Source organism: Amblyomma maculatum, chromosome 9 (genome assembly GCF_055883805.1).
Source record: "Amblyomma maculatum isolate TAMU_Amacu chromosome 9, ASM5588380v1, whole genome shotgun sequence".
NCBI classification, from domain to species: domain Eukaryota; kingdom Metazoa; phylum Arthropoda; class Arachnida; order Ixodida; family Ixodidae; genus Amblyomma; species Amblyomma maculatum.
In genome coordinates this window covers 27,279,135-27,299,016 of record NC_139352.1, presented here as the reverse complement: position 1 = coordinate 27,299,016, position 19,882 = coordinate 27,279,135, and the positions used below count along the sequence as shown (strand labels likewise).

Sequence of the window (19,882 nt, the reverse complement as noted above, 5' to 3'; positions counted from 1 at the left end):
TTCTCCTCTCGTTCATCATTCATCTGTAAAGACGACCAGAACTGAGTGTAGACGACGTTTCAAGGCTGCCAAGCTTGATCAAACATGAAGGGCCCTGTCGAGTCGCTGTTATCCCCGTTCTAACAACTGCTTGTGAACAAATAGCGCAGGAAGGATAAAACGATATATGAGCGGCAGAAATCTATCGATGCACCCTAGGTAGCTGCTTAATTTGACCCGCGACAGTCTTCATAGATATGTCGCTGGCTCATGAAATGAATACAAAGCGGCCGCCAAAACTGGCGCGGGCGTTCAGGCGGAAAAGGAGGGAGAACCCGCTGTCACACATCTTCCCTCCGCGTGACAGGAAACGGAACGCGTTTGTTTGATATACGGCGATGGGCGGCCGGGACGCTTTGTGGAAAGCGCTGGTCGGCGCTGATTTGCCGCGACGTCGCCCGCACGCAGGCAGTGAGCGCTGTCAGGTAGCCGGAAAGAAAATAAGAAACGACAGCGTAAGGGAGGCAATCCCTTTCTAGAAGAAAGGTAAAGGGGGAAGGAGGGGGGGGGGGGGTCGAGTTCTCTCCTCGTTTACCACTGAAACAGCGAGCTTCAAAAAGAAGTTAAGGGGGGAGGCAGGAGACCGCTTTAAAGCGGGAGGCCCCGATCGAACCGCGCCCTGCACGAGTGCACAGCGGCCGGTTCATTTTTCGGGGGGGATTGGAGCGCTCCCTTTGTGCTCGCGTCGCCTTCTCCGAATGGAGAACTGAACGCAACGGCGCCGGCGTGGTGCAAAACGAAAAAGAAAAGACGAAAGAAGAAACCGATAAGCACAGTGTGTGCACCTGCATTCGCTTGGCCGGCGATTTTTTTTTTTTTTTTTTTTTTTGGTGCGTCCCCCGCGCGACTTCATCCACACGCGATCTCCGAAACGAGCGCCATCTCTCGGTGGCAGACCTCGAGTCATTTCCTCGTTATCGGGGCACCTTGCTCCCCTCTCTGTCGCCCTACGCTCGTCCTGGCGCTGTCCCCATTTGTTCCCGTCCGAGGGACGCTGAAGCCCGTTTCATGCCTTAACGACCGTTTGTCGTCCCCCTCTATCTCTGCTCCCCTTCATTCCTCGTGGATGCGTGGGAGAATAAGCATGTGTGCGCATCTAGGGCGTGTCACGCTTGCAAGCGAGAGACAATCAGCGTGACGCTTAGTTTTATTCAATTTGGTCGAGGCACCTGCCTTTGCTTGCCAATGCTGTGTTTGCCGAACATGCTTTGCGAGTCCGTTGTGTACACCAGTTTTGGCGGTCGGGAGCAGTATGGTCGTTCGTGAACACGAACACGCAGCTCTGAAAATGGCTGTATTCGTGGCTGCGTTTCGTGCTTATTATCATGTAGCTGTCGGCGATTTCTATGCGGCAGTAATTACCGATTTCTGGAGGACGGAAAACTGGGCGACTTAGTTTGAATTTAAATTAGGGATGTTTTTGCAGCGCGGATGACACCGACAAAAGTGAGGCATTATTATTATTATTATTAATTGGTTCACAAGAAGAGAAAGGCGCAGTATGTGTCACTTGTTTCTTTGGACGCCTTTTTTTTCTTTTTTTTTTAATTGGTTCACTGGAAGGGAAAGGCGCGGTAACTGTCTCACTCGTTTTCTGTGGACACCTGAACCGCGCCGTGAAGGAAGGGAGGAAGGTGGGAGTTAAAAGAAAGAGAGAAAGAGGAGTCGTAGTGGAGGGCTACGGAGTAATTTCGACCACCTGGGGATCTTTAACGTGCGCTGACATCGCACAGCACACGTACGCCTCTTCGTTTCGCCTCCATCGAAACGCAGCCGCCGAGGTCGGGTTCGAACCCGGGAATTCCGGACATAGTCGGGGGGGGGTCTTACCACTGTGCCACCCCGGCGGAGGCTCTGTGGACGCCTGAACCACGCCGTAGGGAAGGAAGAAAGGAAGGAGATAGTTAAAGTGGAAAGAGAGGAAGATGAGCCGTAGTGGAGGGCTACGGAGCAGTTCCGTCCACCTGGGGATCTTTAACGTGCGCTGACATCGCACAGCACACGGACGCCTCTTCGTTTCGCCTCCATCGAAACACAGCCACCACGGTCGGGTTCGAACACGGGTTCTCCGGCACAGTAGTCGGGCGTCTTACCACTACACCACCCCGGCGGGGTGCATAATTTCCAATAATAGCTTTCGAACCCACCGAAACTCGACGTCCATATCATACGTTGCGCTTTACGTCAGCACGCAACTCCGCTGGTCCCATTGTATTTCCCGCAGAAAAAAAAGCGCACAGCAGATCATACCGCCAAACCAGAAAAACTGTCGAAAACTACAGAGCAACGTACCCATGCTCTATTCCGGGTGATAGAGGCAAGGTGCAACCGTACTTCTGAGCTCCGTACTGCAAGTGGTTTTCGGTATGGCTGCGAGACCTAATATCAGATAAACTTGAACAGCGTATTTCAGGTCGCTGCCTTGTGTAAGCCTTCTATGTAAACTGTAGGTTTTCTGTTCGGAGAATTATTCTTTTATTTCAGACGGGATGGATGCAATTTAGGACAAGTCAAGGATGACCAGTCGTAACTTCCGAAATGTAGGCAAGCAGTATGGAATATTTTACAAGCCGCGACGGCACCGGCATATCAGCAGAAAATTGGTAATTCACATTCAGAATGCGAAGAGGTCGACTTAATAGGTGAAATTCCAGCTATCACAAACGTGCTCTAATCCGAAAGTATACGTTACAGTGAACGAGCAGCTGGTTCACGAGCTTCAAGCAATTGTTGTGGTAGTGATCATAAATTTATGGTTTGGTTTGGTTTGTGGGGTTTAACGTCCCAAAGCGACTCAGGCTATGAGAGACGCCGTAGTGGAGAACTCCGGAAATTTCGACCACCTGGGGTTCTTTAACGTGCACTGACATCGCACAGCACATGGGCGTCTGACTTTTCGATATAAGTGCTCTTTTCATTCTTCGCGCGCTTACCAAGCAGATTGTTATTGTTCTTCGCTTGTTTCCTTTGTTGAACGGGGGAGAAGTAGAATCCTATTACTACATAAACGCACCAATACGTGCCACATTTCACCAGGATTAGGCCGAAGCAGGAGCGTGCTTCCAAAAGGTTTCTTTTCCCCGATATGACAAAGAAAAAAAAAACGAGTGTTTATTATAGAAATAAAAACGTACCATGATGAATTATTTCCACTGTATTGGCAACGGATATAGAATAAGCTGGTCAAGTCGTACTTAATATTAACCACTGATAAAATAAATACTGGCGGAATGGGAAATAAAACGGTATAGGCGCCTTTTCAATCTTAATTCCGACGTATTTGGCTCAGAACGTACGAAAAATAATGCGGATAGGCAATGACGGTTGAATGGCAGCATGTTGTCGTATTGGTCGCTTGACTTGTGCTGAATGTCACCTGCCGTGTCTCTGAAGAGAAGGTTATCCCAAATCCAAAAACGAGGAATTGAAGGCATGATCGTTGTTTCACACAACCCGAAAGCACACGCCTGTAGAAGTAGTAACGCGCACGCACTCAATAGGCGCAGGCGTTACAACATTAAACATGTCGTATATCGCAGTGACACTTTGAGCGACAGCTCCAACGCTGAAAGATGTCAGCTTACTTGAAGAAAAGCACAAAGTTACAAACAATGTACGCACACAGCACACAAAAGAAAAGAAGAAAAGAAGAACCCATAGTGCACGGCGCGGCGCGACGAATCGTATCGTGAAATCTGTCGCAGAGGCACCTCGTATTGAGGTCGCGAAGTGTCATACGAGAGGCAGTTCCTGGCCCTACGGGGCCGGGACGGTAGGTCAACGCCGCTTGCGGCGGGAGCTAGCCAGCCACTGATTTTTATCTGTTGTAGACCGTCATTGCACCCGCCACCGCTTCGGTGGTGGTGGACGACGGCTGTTGTTGCGGCGCGCGTCTTTCTCTCCCTCTTCTTTTCTTTCTTGTCTATTTTTTATTCTGTCCGCAATAGGCAGCGGAGGTGGCTCAGCTACATAGCCGGTAGCAGGCCCGTGCATTTTCTTTTCTTTCTTCCTACAGCCACAACAACAACAACAGTGTCATACTGCCGACACTCGGGACTGCGCGGCTTTCTGTGGAAGCACTGCTCAGTGAGAGCAGTACTCCATTCTTGCCCACTTGAGTGTATATTTACTTGCTTTTGCCGTGCCGGGGTGGCACAATGGTTACGGCGCTCGATTACTGGCTCCAAGGATGCGGGATCGAATCCCGGCCTTAGCGGCTGCTTTTCGGTGGAGGTGAAAAGCAATACGCCCGTGTACGGTGCGATGTCAGTACCCGTTAAAGAAACTCCAGGTGGTCGAAATTTTCTGAGTCCTCCACTGCGGCGCATCCCATAGCCTGAGTCGCTTTAGGACGTTAAACCCCATAAAACAAACTATTTACTTGCTTTTCTCAAACAATGACCTCTTTACAGTCCACTTTTGTGTAGTATCATTTATATGTCTTTGTTCATCCTCATCAACCGGACTGTACCTACTGAAGTGCGAAGGCCTCTCTCATACTCTTCCAATTAACCCGGTCCTGTGATAGCTGCATCAACGTAATCCCTGCGAACTTCTTAACCTCATCCGCCCACCTAACTGTCTGCCGTCCCCTTCCCTTGCGCTTTCCTTACCTTGGAATGCAGTTTTTTACCCTAAGTGACCATCTGTTATCCTCTATTCGAACTACCTGTCCTGCCCATGCCCATTTCTTCATCTTGATATCCGCTAGAATATCAGTAACTTGAGTTATTTCTCTGATCCACTCTCCACGCTTCCTATCTCTTAATGTTACCCCTACAATTTTTCATTCCACTGCCCTCTGCGTTGTCGTCAACTTAAGTAGAACTCTCTTTGTTAGCCACCACATTTCAGCCGCATAGGTGTCTACAGTAAGGTGCAACTGTTGTATACTTTCCTCTTGAGCGATACCGGTACGCTACTAGTGATAATCTGCGGGTACCTGCGTAATGCGCTCCATCTCGATCCTATTATACTTGTATTTCGCTTTTATGGTCCTGATGCGGCTACTACCTGTCCTAAATAGACAGTCTGTTTGTTAGTCACGCTGGAATAATTATATAACGTACACCGTAAAGTGCTGCAGTGGTTACTGTGGCTTGCACCGATACACTTCTGCCATAGCCGCATTACCACAGCTCGTGGTCACTTCTACACAGCGCATTTCTTCAAGATCTCTTTGAGGTCTCTTTCGTAATTCTGAACATATGCGAAAACACTGCCATGAAACCAATTACAAAGTTTGTTAAAGCTTTGAGCGGTTAATTTTAAGCTCCCGCGGCAGTACATCGATGAAGTCGTGGGAAGGGGATATTAGTGCCCCTTGCCCTCGAGCGCCCCTTCGCGTCACGAGGTCCTTACAAACCATCGACCCCGCTGCAGTTCGGTCCTTAAAGGCAATCAGCGCGCACACTCAGGGGACCGCGCTCGTTCGCGACAGCGCTAAAACAAACAGTGGCGGGACACCACGGCTTCCTGCTGTTTGCCCTCTTCGTACGCCATTCCACTTGAAATGAGAAAAGAAAAAAGCAGCCACCTCTTATTCGCTACTCGACGATCCTGCAGAAGCGTAGCTCTGCGAAAAGATGCAAAGAAAACTGCGAAAGCGTATCTTCCCGCCAGACTCCCGTTAGCATCCGAATGACTCCAATTTGTCCCTGTTGCTGCCGCTTACACGCCGGGTGGGTCATTCGGGCGTTTTTTTTTTCTTTTTTTGGACGTCTTTTTATTTATACTTTTCGTTTCTTCTCCTGAATTATTTTTCTCTCTTACTGATGACCTGAATAAAGTGTGTACGCAACCGGTGCACTCATTTGCTTCGGGGAACCAGGTCTGGGCAAGCCGACTGAAAGCTGATCCTCTGAGCGGAGAAGAAAAGCTTTTTACATGATCGCAGCTACCGTCATAATCTAAGTTTGAAAAAAAAAAAAAAAAAAAAAAAAAAAAAAAAAAAAAAAAAAAAAACCAGCTCCGCGTGTATAGCTGCAGCACACCTTGCAGTCCCATTTCGTTTACCTCCATCTCCACGATAATCCTAAAACTACTGAGCACGGCAGTAAGAGCACGGAGAATTCTACCCAATGTTCGTTTTTAATCAAGACTGGTTCTATGACTCTTTCCGGATAAACGGAGAAGATGACCGCTTATACTCGGATGCAATGCGTGAAGATCAGGGCTCGATCACAAGCGCTTCGGCATACCCAACAGTTTCTCAAGCTTTACTCTGGCCTCGTTGTTGATTTGGGGTTCAATGCATAGAAAATGGATGTGACGCAATTTTGAGTTGCGGGAACTACAGATTCAATCACACTTAGCTGGAACGTGGCTCCGGGCGGCTGCACATTTGCGAATTATCATTGCGCCCGAACAAGTAGCAAACTGATGCAGAATGGCAGACAACTCGTAGCGCCGCCTCAAGGTACAGGTAGAAGCAATATTTGAGAGAACACGGGAACGAGGGGCCTTCACATTTCGCAAAGCACTGCCACTAACTGAAGACGCGAATGGATGGCACCAGGTGCTTGCTTGGAAAGAGCAGCCGACCAAAGTCGACGAAACTTTATTTGCATGTTTACCGCTGATTCTCATTACATATCGGTGGCAGCGCTTTGCAAAGCGTGGAGGCCACGCGCTCCCGTGTTCCCTCTTACATTGCTTTAGGCTGTAATTCTTTTGCACCACTGTACATTTGGTCATGAGCGGGATAGATGCAGCGTTGCTTCGAAGGTGTGTGTCCATACGCAGCCGTGTTCCCGCAAGGTATGACTGACCATGCACATTTTTTTGTTTTTACGCAAGCTTGCCATAAAGCATATTATAGAAACTCATGTAAATTATTTTCTGTAAGGAACCATAGGAGGCTCCCGCTTTTATCGTTGTCGGCGAGGCATTTAAAGAAGTCCTCTTCCCTTGTTGTGTTTAGTCCCACTTCCCGCAGTATCTACTGGTGCCGTAGCGTTTTGGCCATAGCTGTCTTTGCGCAATCAAAATTTATCACCGTCATCACCTCTTCTGACATGAAAGATGTCAAGATCGTCGTTGTGGGCGTGTACATTACTTCTAAGTTGCTAATAGTTTGTTCGAACAACTAGTATGCTGGCGACTGCTCTGGCGTTCTATTTGAAAATTCGGAGTTCACTTCGCCGCCCGGATAATTGAATTGATAAGTGGGAAGTGAACAATTGGCGACCTGTTTGATAGCGGAGATGGCGGCAACTAAGTGTAGCAAGAGAATTAGCTTTCAGCCTTGAGGCATCATGAGACCAGAAACCTTCCTTAATTGCCATTTCATTAAAATTACCTCCAGAAGGAATCGATTACTCGTGTTTCGAAATTACTGGCCAAAATAATGAACTACATTCCATAATTAGTAGAACGGAAAGAGTAGTTAATTCCATCAATATCTGTGCATAGTATGTGGGTTATTCGAAGTGTATTTCTGCCGTCATCGATATACATTGCCTGGGAGGTATAACTGCATCTTAACAGTAAACTACGGCACGGTGTGTATTACTATGGATTGAAAAGTACGAACTAAACACAGAACAGTACGATTAGGAATTCGGGCGCAAAGCAAGGCGTTGACTCTTTTCGCTAACTGGCCATAGCACCTTACGCTTGTGCGTCGTAATTTTCTACCTACAGCAGCAGTTGCAGCAACACCTGGAAACGTTCATGTAAAAGCTATTCATGGTTCCCAGTAGTACATAGTACTATTGTAAGGTGAATGAGGCGTCAAATGGGATTCCATCTCTCCCTGAAGTACCGTGTGGACCCTGAGTGTAGACAGTAGGAAGAGCATAGCTCCATGGATTTCTTATTTCAAAAGCTGCACGTGTATCAACCGCAGGACAATGGCATACCATTAATAACAGCTGAGACTTGGAATTACATTGTTTGGACTTTGCTTCGAAGCAATAAAAAAGAAAATCGAGCTTGATTTGTGAGCTTGCTCAAGACTACTGCATGACGCATTCATAGAAAATAAAAACAAAAAAGAGGTATTTCAAGCAGCTGACGCGTTATTACTTGCTGCATTCAACGTAGTATGCTCAAGGTGTTACTATGATAAGTTAGCAAAGATTACTGCAAACTTAAATTGAACAAAAAAGCCAATTCTATGTAAAAAAAAAATAATAGAAAGCAGGGTACATCTCCTTACACTAGTTAACCAATGGTAAGAAGATAACATCGTCCTTACTTCGATAAGGAAAAGGGGAATGAACGATAAAATATATTTACGTTCAAAAATGCGTAATGTGTTCATATATTTTCACCATATGCTGCATTCGATTTTTTGTTCCACTTTTCACGCAATACATATTTTTTTTTTTTTGTAAGATTTGTTACACTTTGCACGCCCTTCAGTTTTTGTTGGGCAAAATTTTGCCACGTTTTTTCAACTATATTACGATGTAGAACTGTGCCGCTCCTCTTTGTATTTTAAGCCATTGTGATGACAATAATTTGATTTCACGGGGTGTACTCCGAGAACAGGCTATCGGTGCCGATGTTTATTTACCCGGTGCGGTAGATCACGTGACGAAATGTATTATAATCGTCGCTCTAGGTTCTCCCACATATTTCCGAGACTCTAGGTGTGACTCCACCCACCACGTGTATTTGCTGCATATTCGCTGTGTCCTGAAAAATTGTATGAGGCAATAAACTCACATTTTTTCACTCAATCTCACTCAATTCACATAAGAAATCACATGCAAGTAACATATAATTGCATAACGTCTCATAATTTCTGGTACATTATCATAACCTATGTGAGATATTTTATGATAATTATGCGCCCGTATGAGAGTCTATGCGATTAGATGAGAATTGTATGAGGTTATTGCCCCGTAGAACTTTTCGTTTTTATATATCACGTGTTCGATGGTGCGCTTTTATCTTCTCACCGATGTCTTAACATTCTCCCCCTATTTCTTTCTCTTTGCAGGAAAAAGTGGAGTATATATTTCTAGTGATATTTACAGCCGAATGCTTTATGAAAATTATTGCCTACGGCTTCCTGTTACACCCAGGTGCTTACTTACGCAACTCTTGGAATTTTCTAGATTTCATAATTGTAGTCATAGGGTGAGTATCCTTTCCATGACATGTTTGAGCTTGCCGATTATTCCTCCCTATTACTGTTTGAAGGACCGACAGCTGATTCGAGTATATGATGATAGTGGAAACTAAAATAGTTTGTGACAGTGACGAAAAATGCTTCACATTGGTTTATTATTAAACTATGTATTTTTAGGCACATAAATTAGAACGAACTTATGAAGAAAAACAATATGGGGAAGGCAGTTGTTCTCGGATGTATCTGCCATTAGCGTCGATGTGCATTTGCCCTTCTCTTTAGCCTAATCGCTTCTTTAGTTGCTTTCCTTTTAGACGATTGCAATGGCGAAACGTCCGACTGCCTCCGCGTTTACAAAATACGCGAAAAGCGGTAACTCTTTTGAAATGGCTACGGCTATAAGCGTCAATGATATGTCACGCCTCAAAGGGGTAATATAGTTTCGATAGCGACTTCAATTGTTTGCTTATTCATTTTCACATTCTTAGTTTCCCATGAGGACGTCAAGGCACAACAAGCATAACGCATAACCTATTCTGGACATATGGTTAGCCGATATACTGTCATGTCGATGTTCTAGATGAGTAATTTTTCAGTACCGTTTGTGTTAAAGGCGCTCATGAATGCATTTTAAACTTGTAGTTTGATAAAACAACACATAACGCAAAGCGCATCACGGTATAAAAGATAAACGCCTGCCCCATCTAAGTTTTCGTACAGTGCACTCGTGTTGCGTTACAAATCAATCTCTCTTCAATGCTGAGTATCCATTTGGGAAATGTACTACCACGACTACATATAGTATGAGAGTGCAGCGCTTTAGAACAAAAACAAAATATTGGAATGTAGTGGTGGCATTTGTTTTCTGTTTGTAATATTTGCTAATGTCCAGAGACTGCAGTTTACCTTGGTCATGTTCGTAGTGTGGAGCAGTGGACTATCCGGTGCTCCCTGGTTTCTGTCGAAGAATTTCATAGGCATTGTTACTGCAAACGCCGCGGAACTCTGCAGATCAGGAAGCACGTATTGTGCTAACCAAAAAAGATGAACAATCGATCAGCTGTTGGTCTGGATAACATGTGTTCCGCTGTGATTTTATGCTCGAAAGTGTACAGATAGAAAGTAAAAACCTTTTCTGGTGAGGTAATTTTAGTGAGTTTTGCCATTATACAGGCTACTTGGTGTAAAAGCAGTCGTTTTTGTTTGGTCTATACATCTGATATTCGATGTGAAGACTATAGTCGAACACGGATATATCGAACACAGATGGGGTCGCCAAGTAGTTCAATATATCAATACTTCGATATAAATGTACGAGAAAAACATTTCATCCGTGCTAGTTACGCGATTTTCGTAGCGACGTACCACTTGCTGGAGTATTACCTATGTAGCTACAAAACAGCTGCTGATGCGGACTTTGAACTATCCGCTGCCTATTTGAAGTGCCTAAATATGTCACCGGTGCACTTCGAATAGAATTAGCACTAAATAAAATTAAAGTACAATTGGTTTCCGTAACTCCTTCGGCAACTCAATGCACCAAGCGAAGGCGACCGCCTGGCTTTAGTTCGTTGTGTTCTTTTCGGTATATATGCATACCATATATATGTATACCATGCATACCTTGTATATATGTATACCATAAACAAAGAGTACAGAATGTGAAATAACTCCCTAAAGCATGTCCACATCGTCACGTAGTTTCATAAGGCCAGCATTGTGACGCTGCTCTACGCGCGGAAAGTGAGAGAAGTGCGCCATTAAGAGTAGGGCCATTTGCAGGGGCGTGAGGCGAATTTCGATATATTGGATTATTGTCAAAATTTTAGTTGGATATATAGCGTAGTTTCTCTATCTTCTTCCACCTTCCGCACTTTTCAAAGAGATGTTGAGTGGATTTGATGCAGCCATTAACTCGAAATATATGGGTCAGGTATGCCTGGGCTCGACAGTATTGTCAACGATCGGTGAAGTGTTACAATTACACTCTTATATAGGGCTCTATGCTTGTTATGGTAAAGCTGCGAGTCATTTTCCTTTCAAATGAACTTATAAAATAAGATTTTTGCTCCAACCGGGCTGTTTGATATGAGCAAAAGAAAAATACGTAACGCTAGGTATACTTTGACTAGATCTTGTAGACAGGTTCACATATTAATGGTCGGCTGGACAAAAAACTGAAATACGTCGCAAGGTCGGTTCTGGACCCACCTACTAGCTCATAGTAGCGTGAGGGTGAGGCAGTGAAAACCACGCTAGTTAGCTGAAAATGTTTAGCAGCTGAGTGCATGGGTTGTCGCTTGTACTCTCTTTGCTTTGTGCACGCTGGCTGTCAGTTCTGACAGTTCCTGTGTTTTCTTCCTTGTGTGTTTTCAGTCTTATCAGTACAGCCTTATCCGCATTTATGAGGGAAGGCTTCGACGTCAAGGCGTTGCGTGCATTCCGAGTTTTGAGGCCGTTGCGGCTAGTTTCTGGAGTGCCAAGTGAGTATACGATACACTACTAGAGCCCATTGAGTTTCTCACTTTTACCTAGAGGGAAAGCTTGTGCCGCCACCTATGGCAATTTGCATGGAGCTTCCTGACTACCAGTTCATCCGCCATGGGCGCTCTAAGCCTCGTGCAGAATAACAATTTTTGGCCAGAAGTAATGCAAAAAGTATGCTACAATAAAAAATGTCCCAACATTCAGTATGGTGACCGTGAATTGCAAAACGTGAGCGAAGCAGCATGTAGGTGTAAAGTGTGTTCAAAATAAGCTATGGCTCTCTCTCCTGTTGGCTAAGAATTGAGCAGCGCGGAAACAAATATTTCGCATTTAATAGGCACACTTTATGAAGAAAAAAATGTTTTAAAATATTAGTAGTAGTTAAAACAGTAATAAAGTACCTTTTTAATGGCATTTCGGAAAACAAACCTTTTATTGGCGTCTTCTGCTTTTGCATCTTGCCTACTACAGTTTTCGCGCTCTACTTTTGAGCCTTGAGGTGATGATGATGATGATGATGATGATGATGATGATGATGATGATGATGATGATGATAGTGATGAGATAGCTTAGTAATGCCACTTTGTGTTTAAAAAAAAAATCCGACTGTACCGCATCAAGTAGCATGCCAGTCCAGGATGCTTAGCACGCCCATGGTGGATGAAGTGCCCCTATAGTTTTCCATCTATGTAGGAGGAAGAAACTCTATGCTAGAGCCTGAACCTCCTCTATATGCCTGCCCGATTTGAGCGAGAGCTGTTGCCAGATGTAGCGGAACTCCGCCGTTATGAACAAAAATAAAACATCAAAATTCAAATGGAATTTGGAGAGCCAAGTAAGAATACATTATCACGGCTGCTTACCGCAAGGCAATTTTGAGGAGGATCTAGATCATTACAGAATCGGCGGTAGACTGGGTTGTTATTAACCCGTCTACCAAGCCCCATATTTTTTTCTCTCCCAACAATTTTTCGTTTTGATCAGTTTCAGGCCGTTTCATTTGTGTTTGATTGACTCAAACCAGCGATATATATATGTGTGTGTGTGTCAAAGTAATAATCAAGAGTTTAAAAACATAACGGTGGATTTGTTTCGACCCCGGTCAAAACATGGAAATTATTCCACCACTTTGTTTTTAAACTCTTGGTGATTTATTTTACATTTATTAATCAGTTGTCAACAATCAACTCTTGCTGATATATATATATATATATATATAAATATTTGATGACAACTGATTAATAAATGTAAAATGAATCACCAAGAGTTTAAAAACATAACGGTGGATTTATTTCCACATTTCGACCAGACCCCGGCTGAAACGTCGAAGGGGATACTGTTATTTTGTCCTGGCGAAGAGAACACCATTCCCGAAACTGTCGAGACAAAATAAACCGTGAAAACGAACAGTCGCGTCTGTCGTAACGCTCTACTTTATTCGGTAAACTGGCCTATTGAAACCTACTGGATATATATATATATATATATATATATATATATATATATATATATATATATCACGATCGCCATCAGCTCGCGCGCCAACCCGAAGAGGTAGACGAAGTGGAGCCGGAGCCTTGTTGGCACTGCACTGTTGGTTCGAACGCTATCCCCGTCGCTTTGGTTTGCGGACGTTGTCTACGGTCTTGGTGCGCCAATAAACACCTTACAATATGTATATATATAAAGGAAAGAAGCCAACAGTCGGCGAGGCCTGTTGGGGATTGTACTTTATGTCGTTTTTTGTTTAATTTTTACTTCGATAATCACATAAATTAGTAATGTAATCTGTTTAGGGGAAAGAGAAATAAACAGAAAGTAGAATATATATATATATATATATATATATATATATATATATATATATATATATATATATATATATATATATATATATAGCTTTATTGCAGGTGCATGTCCTGAGTGTATGAAAGCGTGTGTGAACTAAAAAGTCCACTAATATTCCCTTTGAGAATGCGCCTATTCTGGTGAACTGGCGTTCACTCTCGCTACTTTTCCTTCTCCTCCTTCTCACAGGTTTACAAGTTGTTTTGAATTCCATTCTGAAAGCCATGGTGCCTTTGCTTCACATTGCTCTCCTCGTGGTGTTCGTCATAATCATCTATGCCATCATCGGGCTCGAGCTGTTCTCAGGAAAACTGCATCAGACCTGCTACAACAATGCAACCGGTGAGTACTGACGAACGGCCATGGTTTTCGCAACTCTGTCAGTAGTGTATTTCCTTTAATAATACTTGTGCTTGCAGCATGAAAGGGAGCAGCAGTCAGTTCGTTCACAAGAACAGATATTATATTCTTAATTCTGCCCTAAGGTTAAAATATTTTAGGAGGGAGGGACTTAAGACTCGAGTAAAGCAGCGCTCGGCAAGACGGGACTAGGGAAAAGCAGACATACCCTGCTGTGTCTGCCCTTCACGTGTCCCGTCTTGATTAGGGCTGTTTTACTCGAGTCTTCAACATGTACCAACCATCCCGTACTCAACCTCTTCTGGCACTTCAAACTACTTAGGAGTAGAAAGGCGAAGGCTTTTTTAATTGCTATTTTAAGTTCTTGTCATTTGTATTTTATTTATTTTTTAATTTTTTTTCTATTTAATTTCATTATTTAACATTTAGTTTAATTATTTTTTACGTTTTTTGCGTGGCATTCGGATATTGATTACCCAATGCTTAGACCTTTAGCCAATGTTGCCTTGTTATGTGTCTATTGTTTAACTGGCTATGAATCTGTCTCGTTTGAAGCTCTCATTAAGGTGTATTATAACCAAGTAATCATTACTGAATTCGGTATTTTTCTTTGTTGACTTGTTATGTGGAATGTGTTTGATTGGCTTTGTATCTCTTTTGGTCACGCATTCCGCGGACGGTTACTTTACTGATGTGCCAAGAAAGACTTTGGTCCTAAAACATCTTGCTAGAACTGGCCGTCCTGCGAAAAATTTTCTAGCACAAAACAACTGCCCTTTTCAGTTATCGTTTGGGCTGACGTTTGTTTGAATGCGAATATTACGTTATGTTTCATGTGGGTTCCTCTTAAGGCATGTCGCATGCATTCCTCTGGAATTTTTATTATGGTTATATGTCACGTGCAAACAACAATTTTTTACTGCCTTGTTGACATTTTGCCTTTCTATGTTAGTTTATGATTTGTGTATCAGAAAATCAGGCCCTGCCGAGCAGTGCTAAGCATTTCATTCTGAATCTCCACCTTAGCAAAATCCGAGGAAAACTAACGAGAATGAAGAAAAGAAAGCCCACGTCTTCACCTAAGCACTAACTTCAGCATGCATGAAGAACAACTTGAACAGTGAAAAACTTTAAGAACATGAACTTGGCACGCGCGAAGAGACGCTTTAAACTTTTTGTGTACAGACGTTTACAAAACTCTGAATCCACAGCTTATATTTGCCTGAGTTCCGTGTACATTCTTGCGCGTTTCCGCTTCGTCAGTTTGTTGAAGCGGTCTCCGCCAACACATGGAACGTTCTGGCCTGTTTACTTTCGCAAATAGTGGCCCCGAATGCGCTGGACTGAATGAATATTCAATGAGCGTTTTTTTTTTCTTTTTTGTCCAGGGGGTCTGTGAGCTTTACTTCATCGAGCTACCAATGCTTATTCGAGACTGCGCGTACGAGCCGTTTTTGTCTTTGATCCAGCACTCGCTGTACCGTGCCGAGAGGTTTCACGGTCAAGTCTGAGTGGAGCTCATTTGTGTGATTGGCACCTGTCAGCTTCTACTACATAGCAACCGTTAACTTCTTAACTCAGGTTAATAAGAACGAGTTGGCAGGCTAGTCGGTTTTGCATGGTGAAGGAACAGTGCAAGGGACTAGACACAGAGACACGAGGAAACACAAACACAAGGCGCTGGCTATCAACTGAGGTTTATTGCAAAAAGGCAGATATTATATAGCGAAGAGAACAGGGGATGAAACATCAAAAAAGATAGTGCAGTGTCACTGGCCATCGGAAGATAGCCACGTCAGTAAGTTAAAAATTTGTGTTTATGCTTTCTTGTGTCTCAGTGTTCCGCCCATTGCGCTGTTCCTTCGCCCTTCTTAACTCAGGCCACATATAATGCAGTGGAAATCTCCGTGAGGGGAACGAACAATTCGCCGCGCTATTACCAGTGTGAACCGCGAGATTCACCAACAGCTGAATGCGCTAGTGAATCAGACCATGTTTATTCGCTATTATTTGACTCTCCTGTGGAAGGCCTGCGATGTTACGCTGACGTCAAACTATCCAGCGCAGCGAGTTGTCATGGAGCGTATTAGTCACGTCACATATGACGTCAGTGTGCTAATCAGCCTTGAATGGTGCGCCATCACAGCCGCCTATCACTCTCCCTCTCTCTGGCGTTCGTGTTCCGCCAGCGGTGGTGGAGAACTCCTAACGACTGTTACTGCAAATCAGCGAAAGAAACCGCAGTGACACTAAGATGCGTGCGTCCCTAGCGCAATTGCACGGAAGTACGTGATTTTCAGAAGCCTCAAGTGCGACTGCTGACTTCATACAGCGCTTCAAATAGTGAAGGGGTCGACATCTGTGTGTTTCGCTGCCTTGTTGCTCACATCTCTTCGCGTACCTCAGCAACAAAAGAGCATGACACGTGACCGTTAGGCAGGAGTGCAGAAATTTGAAGTACAAGCTCGCCCATGGGAGAGGAAAAATTAAGGTCACACGGAGCTTGCAAATGTGTATGTACTGACAGCACAATCATCATTGTCGTCAATACCTGCGTCATTATCAGCCCACCCAGGTCCAATACACTCGCGTCTCCCAACCACCTCCAATTCACCATCTTTGTCATGCAATAGCGGACAGACGAGAGCAAGGTGTTGGATCGCTCATGAGTAAGGGCATAGCTGGGCGCACATGAATTTTGTAGACGAAGGTGCCTAGCGTTTAAATTAAATCGCAATAAGAAGTACAAATCCGAAGGTAACGCAGATCTGACCGCCTATATCTGTCTTTAATGACGATATTGACGACGTCAAACGCGTGGAAAGTAGACCGAATAATGTGAAACGCACTATTCTTGGTTACCACAATTCTAAGGTAAGAAAGAAGCAGGTATGACAGAAGGCACAGGAGAAGGCACAGGCTCAGGGAAGAGGAGTTACTAGTAGAGTTCGCAAAGAGAAATAATTTCCGGATAGTGAATATTCTTTTTTTTTTTTTCACAGTCGGCGGATAGCAAGGAGATGGGAAACAGATGAAATGGAGATGATGAAAGAAGTTATATATAGACTTCATACCGTAAACTCCCCTCGCGTTGTACAGATATGGAAATCTCCGAAAGGAGCGATGTAGCCGAAATCTTGAGTTGACCTAGACTTAAAGAGGTAAAAAAAAAAAAAAAGGAAGAGTCGGGAACCTTATCAGTGAGCTATCTGTAGGAAAAGTCGAAGAATTGGAGATCTTGCTACAGAACATAATCACCGTTCACCGAGGAGGACGACGAATTGGGTGTTCAGCCAAACAACAATAACCTGCCAGCTGTTCGAATGGAGTGCGCTAAAGAGTAGGCGGTATGATAGGCTGCGATCAGTAAGCTCTCTCAGGGAAAATCCGTCTTAACAAAACGACCAAAATAACAAGGCCTCTAACCTTACAGGCAGAATAAAACTATATAACCTTACAGACAGAATAAAGCGACTGAGTCCTCATAGTCCGCCACAAAGAGACTAATAACATCTTTATAGCGAAGGGTGTCAGCCAGAGATAAACCGCTTCTTCAGTGCTGTTCATTGCGTGTTGCAGGAGGTGTTCAGAGGCTAGAAAGAATTGTGGGTAACAGGTAACGATATGATTCAAGGTGGGCTATGTCAGGTTTAACAACCCGAAGTGATATCGCCTATGAAAGACGCCGTGCGGAGGCACTCGGTTAATTATGCCATCTAGGATTCCTTTAACGTGCACTCACATTACACAGTGCACCGGCTCCTTGCGTTTTGTCTTCATCGAAACGTGGTGGCCCCGGAAGGGTTCCAACCCACCTCGTTGGGCTCAGGAGTCGAGCATTTTAAGAACTGAGCGATTTCTGTAGCGCTATAAGAGTTAATGGAGAATACCTTAGTAATCTGTGATTCGCTGATGACACTGCCCCGCTAAGTAACCGAGGTCATTAATTGTAAAGTGTGATCAACGGCCTAGACAAGCAAAGAAGAAGGACGGCTCTTAAAATTATTATGCAGAAATTAACGCGATATTCAGCAGTTTCTGAAAGGAGCATCAGTTAAATATAGGTGGCGAGCCATTCGAAGCGCTAAAGGGGGCACTGTCGCTATGGTGTAGTGGTTAGGACGCTGGACATCTGTGGTCAAGGATGCAGGATCAAATCCAGGCTGCGGCGACCGCTTTTCGTTGGAGGCGAAAAGCAAGCCACCCGAGTGTTGTGCGACATCTGTGCACGTTGAAGAGCCCTAGATGGTCGAAATTTCCGGAGCATTCCACTGTATGGCGTAGCTCACAGCCTGAGTTGCTTTGGGACGTTAAACCCCATAAACCAAACCAAACCAGCCTATTTAGGGCAAATATTGACCATACATCTGGACCACGAGAATGAGATGTTTAGATGAATGGGCAAGTGTTGGAGTGAATTTAGGAGGTGCTCTCATGAATGGCAGTTTGCGAGCATCCCTCAGGCGAAACGTTTATAACAGCTCTATGTTATTTTTGTTTGCGTTTGGACAGTAACCGAGAGGGTAATGAAAATGGGGCTTAACTTAAATTGGGGACAGCGCAAATAGATATGAAAAGGAAAATGATAGGCTTAGCGTAGAAGGCAGGCGGAGAGTAGAGGGAATGAGAGAACAAACGGGATTCTATGAAATTCTGGCTTAAATGAAGCACAAGAAGTGGGCAAGGGCAGAACATGTAATGTGAAAGCAAGATGACCGGTTGTCGGTAAGGATAACAGACTGCATTCCGATGAAAGACTAGCGTAGCAAGGTGTGAAAGAGGTTTAGAGGCGCGGATGAAATCAGGCAATTGCAGGTGGTAGGCTGGGCGCAGCTGGCACAGGACAGGGTTAATTGCAGGGGCATGGGAGAGGAGACTACTGCCCTTTAGAGGGCCTATTCAGGCTGATGATAATATTCACCAGCCTCCGTGCCTCCTTATCCCAGCAAACTTCCTAATATCTTCCTACTCCCATGACCCTCCGATGCGCCTTGCTACATTATCTTTTTGTTGGAACCCACTCATCTTCCCAAATGAACTATCGAGAGTTCATGCAAGGGCCGCAAGCTTCCTGCGCTGAACTCAGGGGTGCGTGGTTCGACGAACGCTAGTGAATATCGCTCTGACTGAGGATCAGCGCTCAAGTGGGATGGTTGCTATTACTTTAGCTTGACATTTATTTCCACGAAAGAACGGTCAAGTTTCTGTCATAAGATGTAACGCCAGCTATCCGATGCAGGCATCATTCGAGTTCCTACAAACTGACTGTATACCATTCGACAGGACGTGCTCAGGCTTAAGTCCGCGCTTTGGTATCGCATGTCAGTAATCTCTATTTACGCGCTTTGTTTTGCCCGCCGTTGATGGAAATGAAGAAAGGTCATTTAGGGCCGGATTTTTTTATTTCCCAGTAACGATTAATTTACAGCCGAGAAAAGTTAGGACTAGGCGTTTGGAACAGCAACTATAGAGGATTATTTTATTTTGCTGAAAAAGCCTCGTACTATTTTTTTTTTTTTTTTTTTTTGGAGCCACACTTAACAACACTCGAACGACTGACCTTTTCTCCATAGTGCATGCTACTTTTTCGGTAGAATTGAAGGGTGCCAGTGAGCCGATGTTTCCGTTAAAAAAAGTCGTGAGATGAGCCTGGAAAGGAAACCGGAACTTAGGGTACAGCGCCATTGAGAGTCGTAGCAAATTACGGCTGTGGCATCAGGGTGCGTGCCAATGCAGGACGCCATTTGTTTTCGACAGGATGGCCGGGAGTGACGCAGAAGACGAGAAAAGCCGTGCGTCGACTGCACTCGGCCATTACGAAAAGCAGCGGCGGGAATGCGTCCCATGCTGGCTGCTGCATAATTCGCGTGCTGCGGTCATCACCACCGCGGTATGAAGGCGCCAGAGAGAGAGAGAGAGAGAAAGAGAGAGAGAGCGGAAGAAAGTAAACGGGCTGCTGAAACGTTAATGAGCCTCATGAAGAATCCGCCGGGAGAAGGGCAACACTGGCCCTTGCGGTTGTGCGGGGAGGCCGACTGTAATGAAAAGTGCTCCGATGGGAGGAGA

The 19,882-nt window shown here is 44.6% G+C and overlaps 1 protein-coding gene across 7 annotated transcripts in view; it reads left to right on the top strand.

The window, feature by feature from the left end:
* LOC146178643 (muscle calcium channel subunit alpha-1-like) overlaps positions 1 to 19,882 on the top strand; it is a 240,850-nt gene that overhangs the window by 85,669 nt on the left and 135,299 nt on the right. For all 7 annotated transcript variants that reach the window (XM_084578446.1, XM_084578444.1, XM_084578443.1 and 4 more), the window contains exons 4-6: positions 8,990 to 9,129; positions 11,498 to 11,604; positions 13,646 to 13,798. In XM_084578446.1, the coding sequence (XP_084434572.1) occupies positions 8,990 to 9,129; positions 11,498 to 11,604; positions 13,646 to 13,798 (400 nt within the window). The remainder of the gene's footprint in view (positions 1 to 8,989; positions 9,130 to 11,497; positions 11,605 to 13,645; positions 13,799 to 19,882) is intronic.